Raw genomic sequence first — 8886 nt, forward strand, 5'->3', positions numbered from 1 at the left:
AAAAAAAAAGTATCTGTCTGTGCCTGATGACAGTGGAGGATGCGGACGGACAACGCCAAAGGCCACGTTCGGGGGCTCATCCTTCTCCCCGCTCCTCCCGCAATAACAAGAGCTCCGTTATCTTCAGAAGTTTAAGATGACATTTCATCCCTGAAAACAAATGTGCTCTTCTCTTACTCAAGGAAAAGGAAGACGCCTTATTTCTGAGACTTGCGAGGCAACTTCTTCTCACCAGCATTTTCAGAGGAAAATAAAGCCAGGTGGACAGACCTTCCTTCTGTCCCACCACCACCGTCACCACCGCAGGCCTAATCGAAGTGGGGGAAAAACGGGTCCATGGAATTTTCCGCAGGAGTCTTCCTCTCTCGCCCGCAGGAACTGGGCCAAAGCTACCTGGGCCAAACAAAGCCTTAGGAAGTGAGGCGACGTGAAGGGGGACCTGGAGTCGCCCCGCAATCGCGGACACAGAAAAGGGAGGGGATACAGCTGAGGACTCGGAACCGCACAGGAGCGCGGACCTGGAGCGCTGACAAATTCTCCCACGCTCTCGCTTAAGCACCAACCGTGTTCCAGGCACTACGCTGGGCGCTTTCGTTCCTGTCGATTTTTATTTAAGAAGCTTCCAGGTCGCACGGCGACTCCCCTCCTAGGATATTTCTGAATACACCCCCGTTCCCCGTGCATTCGCACATCTCGGGGTGAGGAGACACGGACCACGGGGCCAAACAGCTGGACAGCTCCTGGCGTACCCGCAGCCGCCAGGGAAGGTGCTTCGAAGGCCGCCCTGCGGCGATGCCGGGGCCGAGGCTGGCGGGTCGAGGCTGCCGCTCCGCAGCCAAGTTCTTGGGTTTACTGACTCCGGAGCCTTCACCGACTTCCCCTGGACCCGCGCGCGTCCCGCACCCCGCCTGGCTCGCTGGTCAGCGTTCCCCTCCCACCCGCGCCTCTGCTTCCCCATGAAGCTGGAGAGCGCACGGGTCCCTGCAGGAATGGAAGTGGTGAGCCAAGCGTATGTTAGCAGGACACTTTCCAAGGCGCTTTAATTAGTGTTAATCCGCTGAAACCCAACCGTGACAGTCCCCGTTTTACAGATGAGGAAACAGGTTAAATCACTTGCCCAAGATCAAGATTCGGACCCAGGAAGTCTGGCCCAGATTCAGAAGCCGTGCTGGAGAAGTTCCCAACTTTCGAAGTCTCCAAGAACTTTGGGGCGTCTTCCCCGCGACCCTCCCCCACTTGTCCCCCCGTCCCCAACTCAGGCTTCTGCTGCTTCGGGGCGGGTTTGACCCACCGGAGCAGACGAGCACAGGGCGCCTGCGGGATCTGCGCGCGAGGCTCCTGTGCTCTTCGGGTTTGGACGGTGGGAGCGGGGCCCCGGCCAGCGCCTGGCACTCACCGTCCTTCCCGAGCGGCGCGGGGCTGGGGGGCGCCCTCAGCGGCAGCGCCAGGGTCTTGGAGACCGCCCTGCGCAGGTACATCGCGCCTGCTGCTCGCCGCGCTGCAGCCTCTGCAGCCCGGCGCGTTGCGGGGCGCGTTGAGCCGGGGAGAGCCCCGCCCCGAGGAGGGGCGTCGGCCGCTCCCCTCCCCGCCTCGGCGGCGGCGGGGATAGGTAGGGGTGGATCATCAGCACCCTCCTCCCTCGACCCCAATCTCCAGGCTCTGCTGCTTTCTCTGGGGTCCATGAAGCTGATGGCGGCATCTCAGAAAAGGGGTCGGGAACCGAAAGGTCGCCATCACCTGCCTGCCGCGTACTGTTCCGCTGAGTGGAACTCCTCAAAGAGACCGCTGGAATGTTTCGGGGTTCGCATCCGAAATAAGACATAGACGTGGTTCATCAGGCCGGATGGAATCTGAACCCACTTTATCTCACGCACTCCCTGAGCTTTCAGAGGAATGGGGAGGGTAGCGGAACGTTTCCTGGAACGCAGTGGGGAGAGGGGCGGTCTCAGCCTTCCGTTAGTGCACTGGGGCGGGGGGCGTTCAGAATCGTGAAGTCCCCAGGCACTAGCTGACTCTCTAAACAATTCACTGTTAAAGTGACTTTAAAGACAAACCCCTCCCATGTTGTATATTCCTCTGAAATGTGAAACTAGTATTTCCACATCAACTAAAAATGCTAAATTATTAGTTTCTTTCCCCAGATTATAATTACTTGCCTCATTGTGGCTGCACAATTAGAGTTTGAATATGAAAACCATCAATTTATGATTATAACATTTTCTAAACGATTACTCTTTTGTAGGGACCGTGTCCTAGTATAATAATCCCTTATGTGTATTTGGCACTTGACAGTTTATAAAGCACTTTCACGTATTATCTCCTTTAATTCTCACTCAGCACCCTGAGGGAGATGGCAGTTACTCCCTTTAGCAAAGAACAGGGAGGCGGGGGGAATGTCTAGGGATGATGGCCATTTTTTAAAGGATATGAACATAATTTTTCTAGTTTCGAGTTCTCTGAGACATGTTACACAAAATATTTGCTCATATGCTATTTAACTAAACATCCCTTGGAGAGTCTTGTTCTGAATGCAATTCTAATAATAGTTAACATATTCTCATCTGAAGAGTACAAGCCAATGGTCAGAACTGTATTTTTGGTACTCAGAATAGCTAGCTATTTCTAGGGATTAAACACTTAACAAGAGCAATTAGGTAATCTGCAGTTAAGGACAGGTCACATTGAGACTTCCAAGCAGCACAAGAAGTGTCTAGACCCAGACCCTCCATTAAGAAATTAGGTAGTCCTAAAAGTAACAAAATGCAGATTACTACACTTGCTACCTTTGACCAGCATCAGGTACACATCCTCCGGCGACTAGAGATTAGCTCTCTCACTGGTGGTGTAGAATGTTTAATGAACTGCTAGCAGCTAAGCACAGATAGACAAATAAAACCAAATCCAGGGGACTTCGAACCACTTTCCGTTTGGTGATACACAATTTAAAATTTAAAAAGAAAACAAATCTGTCTACCATTATAGTTCATTCTTTCCTTCATGTACTTAGGACTGAATTTTGATTTGGTTGCCAGGGAGAGGAATACTCAAAGGCAATAAATGCACTTATACTACATGTATTGTAGTTATTTAATGTGTTGGATCCTCCCTTAAAAAGGACTTTTTCTGAGTGAATGTTTGTAAATGATGATGGCTCCCAGGACACTACTCAAGGCCCACCTTTGGAGCTCAGCTGTAGACTCGGGGTCTGCGTACAGTTTGAGGTCTTCTGGATCATTTCCAGGTTCCACAGCAGTCACCTAACCTCAGTCCGTCCAACTGTCTATAAGAAGCTGTAGACATGCCTATAATATGCTAGGGACCATGCTAGCTGCTGGGGATTGTTTATAATTTATTTCACAAACATGTATCTATTATATGTTAGGCACTGTTTCAGGGCATTCTTCAATGATTTCTGTCATCACTTAGAGGTTAAAGAGACACTGAACCAACACCTTTTCAGGGGTAGCTGCCAAGCCCGCCACCAGCGGGGTCCATGACCACAAAGAAGTCTCTGACCAGATATCAATAATAAATGTAATCTAAGGGCTTCAGTTACAACCAAACTGGTTTAAACCATGCAAAAGTAACACATGTATATGTAGGGCTTTAAAAACTTTTCCCAAAAAACTGTCACATCTAATTTTGTACTTCATCCTCTTAACAATCCTAAGGAGTAGGTGGGGGCATGGATTATCCCTGTTACACATGAAAAAAATATCAAGGTAGTAGAATACTGTGGTTAAGAGCATGAGTTTTGGAGTCAGATCTGGTCTGATTTACAGGTCTGAGTAAAATGTGGATAATTCTTTTATTCATAGGTAAGAAAGGCAAAAACTCTGAGATAAATAGTGCCACATCTCCAGATTCCTTTTCATCTTAGTTAAAAGCTCATGCCCTTGGATGAAAGTGAATTTTTTTCTACCTACTCTACTGCTCCTGTAGCATACGTGGCTCTCCATTTTGATGGCAAACTCTTTTCACATCTTGATAAAAACATTTCTCAAGAGAGGACATGCTGTGGGTTGTCGAATTCACTCTGTGGCAAGCTGTTGCTCCCAAACAGGAGAGAATTTTAACATTAGGTCTTTACTGCAGAAGACTCTGTGAGGCTCAGGCAATAGTCTCCAGCTATTGGCCACACTGTTTATAACGCTGTCCTTGAGCACATCCTTGACATTTTTCTTGGTCTTGGAAAAACAAGAATCTAGAGTCAGAGATAACTTAGCTTATCTAAGATGACCTCCACCTAATTGTGACTGTTGACAAAGATGACATTAGTTTTTTAAAACATATTGTAAGAGGCTTCTATGGGCAATATTAATCATACTTATTCAAGGTTTATGTGATATACAATTAAAAGCAATTTTCAAAGACTGAGTGATTTCCTAGGCTCCACAGAAAGCAAAAAGTGCGTTGTTGTCCTTAGCACTAAATTCTTAGGCTATGACCTGTACTTTCAACAGATCGATATGGATATAAAGTGAAACAATTTAGAAGAGTATCTAGGAAGACAAACTGGCAAGCAATTAAGAAAGTCCTGATAAGCATCCTCTCGATAGCTTAAAATATCTTGATAAACCGAAGGGGAATGGGTAATCAATGTGGTAAATTCTTAAATTATTCCGGGAAAACACTTAGTACTCTCCTCCCTATCTACTCACTTTCTCTTTTGTAGCCAAGTAAACATGATATTCCCTAACACACTTATTTTCCTAAGGCTATTGTAACAAATTACTACAAACTTGGGATGGCTTAAAACAGAACTTTATTCTTTCATGGTTCTAGAGGCTAAAAGTCTGAAACCAAGGTGTCAGCAGGGCCATGCACTCTCTGAAACCTATAGGGGAGAATTCTTCCTTGCCTCTTCTAGCTTCTAATATTTGCTGGTAATCCTAGGCATGTAGATGCGTCATTTCAATCTCTGCCTCCGTCACTACGTGGCTGTCTTCTCCATGTCTCTGTCTCTTCTTAAAAATATATCAGTCATATTGGATTAAGGGCCAGCCCTACTCTAGTATAAATTCACCTTAAATAATTACATCTGCAACTACCTTATTTCCAAATGAGGTCACATTCTGAGATACTGGGGCTTTCAACATATCTTTTGGGGGACACAATTCGACCCATAACAACTTCTTATACTTGAAATTTGAGTTCATATAGCCTGTTTTTTTTTTTTTTTTGGGCAACTTAATAATTTAAATGACTACCTCACAGACACTAAACATTAAAAAAAGTGTACCTGATTTTGATCCAATGAAAAACTTGACTGTATTTGGCATACAACTGCATTTTTGTCTGCATCCTCTTTTTTTTAATACAAACTCTTTCAAATCATTTCTAAGGGAACCATCACTTGACCACAATTCCTCTTGAGAATTTAGAATCAGAATGATTCTTGTTCAGTCCAACTACTCTGTGGAACTGAAATGGAAACCCAGGAATTATGACTGTGGTTTTCTTTTTACAATGTGCATTTCCTGTGTGTAGAGAAAATAAAGTAGATACACAGACACTAGAGCTAAGAGCAAGTCTTGATGACATTTGAGTCCCAGGCCTCAATTATTTCCGAGTCCAGTTATTTTCTTGTTCTTGGGGTCTGTGGGTCACTCTGTAGCATTATAACTTTTTATTTTTTACCTTAACGTAGTTTGAATTAGGTTTCAATATTTAACTTAGAAAACATTTTTTTTTTTTACCAGCACCAGTATGTAGCACAACTTCAGGTGTTACTCATAGAATACTCTGTATCTGTGTTGTTTAATACAGCAGCCACCAGCCCCTTGTGGCTACTTATTAAAAATTCCGTCACATTAATCACATTCCAAATATCGATAGCCACACAGGAGTAGTGGCTGTTGTACTGGCTAACAGACAGAACATTTCCATCACTGCAAGAAGTTCTCTTGGACAATCGAGTCTTCCAACTGGCTTCCCCTGGGGTTATACAGGCACAATCAAGATGAAAGTCCACATAGTGTAACTATTCTCAAGGCCAGACATACAACAGATATTGTTTATTAAAGTTATATTTTATTTCCAGCTCAGGTTATCAGTTTACAGAATTTCAAGTGACTTAAGAGTTTTCTGTTCCCTTTAGGGATGTGAATTAAGTGTTTCTTTTGGTGGACGGTGCCTTGCATTGGGAATTAATACCTGACTTCTTGGTCTCGCTCTACCACTGCCAGACAACAGCAGTTCCCTGCTGCTGCTCTAACAAACTCAATGGTTTAAAACAACATAAAGATTTATTATCCTATGGTTTTGTAGGTGAGAAATCCAACACAGGTCTCAATAGGCTAAAATCAAGGTGACGACAGGGTTCTGTTACTTTCTGGAGGATCCAGGGAAGAATGTTTCATTTTTCTATTCCTTGGCTCTTGGCCCCCTTCCATCTTCAAAGCTAGCAATGGCCAGTTGTCCTTCTTACACCACCTCACTCTCACACTCTTCGTGCATCCCTCTTCCACTTATAAAGACCCTTGTGATTATATTGGGCCCAATCAGATAACCAGGATCATCTCCCTATCTCAACATCAGCTGATTAGAAAATTTAGTCCCACTTGCAACCTTAATTCCTCTTTGCCATATAACCTAACATATACATAGATTCCAGGGAGTAGGACATGGTCATTTGGGGCGACTCCATTAGTCTACCTACCACAATGACATTAGGCAAATCTTTCGTCACCTCTGGCCTTTGCATTTGTAATATGAGACTGGTTTACCTATCATCTAGGACTCCAAACTGACAAAAAATTAACAGTTATTGTTAATTTGTTTTTTCACTGAATTTGGATTAAATAACTATTCCAACATAATGTAACTCTGAATTAATATTCAGAAGACTTCCAAAGATACTGAGCCATGAATCTCCCCAAATAAGTGTTGACCAGAGACCAAAGCACACACAAACCAATCATAAGGCAATAAATCTTTCTAGTCGACATACGAATGGAGACACAAATAATTAATTTTTAAACATATGGTTCACTAAGTGTTTAAATTACAAGTTAACAAAGTGGTATATAGATAAGTTTTAACTAATTCACAAGAAAGAGTTTTGATGAGGAATAAATGAAATGTATTTTTATTTGGGTCTATTAACCCTCCCCTTACCCGCCCCTCTTTTAAATGTCAAGAGTTTGCTAATCATTGGATGAGAGTCATATTAGCAAAAAGGGACAACAAACTTCTTGTTGCCATAACTGGTCACCCAAATGAAAATTATTCAAATTCAAAGAAATAGAGTCCAGAAGAAACCGGTAATAGGATTCAGCTTTACTTTCTGACTTAACCAAAATGGGTCCTCTAGGAAAAAAAAAGTATTTGGGCTTTTTTGCATTTTGAGTAATAAAGAGTTCTATCACCCTGATACACTAAAGAATAATTGTTTGGATTAGAAATTAAAAGTTGATATAAAGAGCAAATACTTTAGCAGCTAATTTTTAATTTACCTCCTTACAAGTTTTCTTACCGATGTGTTCTTAATTATCACTGACCTTGGTATCAGATGGTACCTTCCACACTGAAATACTTCTAATAATGTACCTTAGAATCCACATTTTCTAAACACTGTCACAACATACATAACTTGAAGAATACAGAATTATTTTTATTTTTTAATTTCTGATGCAAAACACAAAAGCTGACTTGACATATATTCACATAAAATTTTTTCTCTCACATTTAGAACTCAACAGAGTGGAACTGCTTTAATCGCTATATGGAGCATACCTATAATGAAGAGAAAAAAAATTAAAACTGTAGCATTAACCAGCAGAAATAATATTGAAATTAGACCATTCTCACCTAGAGCATCAGAGAAATTCATAGAAATTCAGAGAAAACATCCGAGAAGACTTTCAACCCCTCAATTTACATAAGTTTTATCAAAAAATATTTTATTTGAACTACAAAAGAGTAGCAAAAGCATCTAGTATTTGATCAAAAAGTATTTGATTTAAACCTATTTCATTTTTATCTCTTGACTGGCTGACTGAAGTAGTTGAAACACGCAAGATGATATTAACGGGAAAAAAAAGCAGCAAAAAATTTGGATAATGAAACCATAAAGAACTGAGTTTAAGAGTTTTTAAACATTGACAGGGAAAGTATACATTAGTGATTACTATTTTATTTAGCAGATATAAGTTATTTACTTTAATCAACCTAATCTATGGAAGTTGAGACTTATAAGTGTGATTTTTTTTTACTTTGCAAAGATTACTACAGGATTTCTTTAGAAAGATTTTAAAAATTACACTATATAAATAAAAATAAACTCATTCTCTCTTTTAAATCACAGAATCATGGACCAGAGTATGCTACCCTGTTCACAGCTGTGTTTCACCAAGAATTGTCCAATTGGGAGTTAGTTGTAGTAATAATCATAATGAAATGGTCATGCAGTAAAAACTTAATCTACTGCCCTTAGACTTCCACCTATTCTACAAATATGAAACTCCCAGTTGGGTCAGGCACTAAGCAAATTGCTGAGTACATAATGGTTAAGAAAATAGGGTTTCTGTTCTTTTACTCAAGTGTGGTATATGACAAACCGACATTAAGATATAAATATTCAAATAATAACTTATAAGTACTATGAAGGCATTGTGTACAGTTCTATTAGATTTAATAAAATATTATGATTTCGGTTTCATCCTTAAACACAATTTTTTAGAACACAGTCAAAAGCTAATGGTTAAAAACGATTATGTTAAGATATGCTTGAGCCAAGGTATTAAAAATTCATAAATTCATCACAGATGGGGATATAGGTGCTAAAAACCATAAATACAATAAAAAAGCAACCAAAATACATTATTTTAAATAAGTTCAAATTAACTTGCATAATCTATTCATCCTATAAAATTGCACTTACCG

General features: G+C 41.4%; 1 protein-coding gene across 1 annotated transcript in view; it reads right to left on the minus strand.

Moving 5' to 3' along the window:
• LOC105301559 (protein MGARP-like) overlaps positions 1-1478 on the minus strand; it is an 8093-nt gene extending 6615 nt beyond the window's left edge. Inside the window, exon 1 of the mRNA XM_011374292.2 lies at positions 1397-1478. Coding sequence (XP_011372594.1) covers positions 1397-1478 — 82 coding nt within the window. The remainder of the gene's footprint in view (positions 1-1396) is intronic.
• Between the last annotated feature and the right edge of the window lie 7408 nt (positions 1479-8886).

Source organism: Pteropus vampyrus, unplaced genomic scaffold (assembly GCF_000151845.1).
Source record: "Pteropus vampyrus isolate Shadow unplaced genomic scaffold, Pvam_2.0 Scaffold243, whole genome shotgun sequence".
Lineage (NCBI taxonomy): Eukaryota > Metazoa > Chordata > Mammalia > Chiroptera > Pteropodidae > Pteropus > Pteropus vampyrus.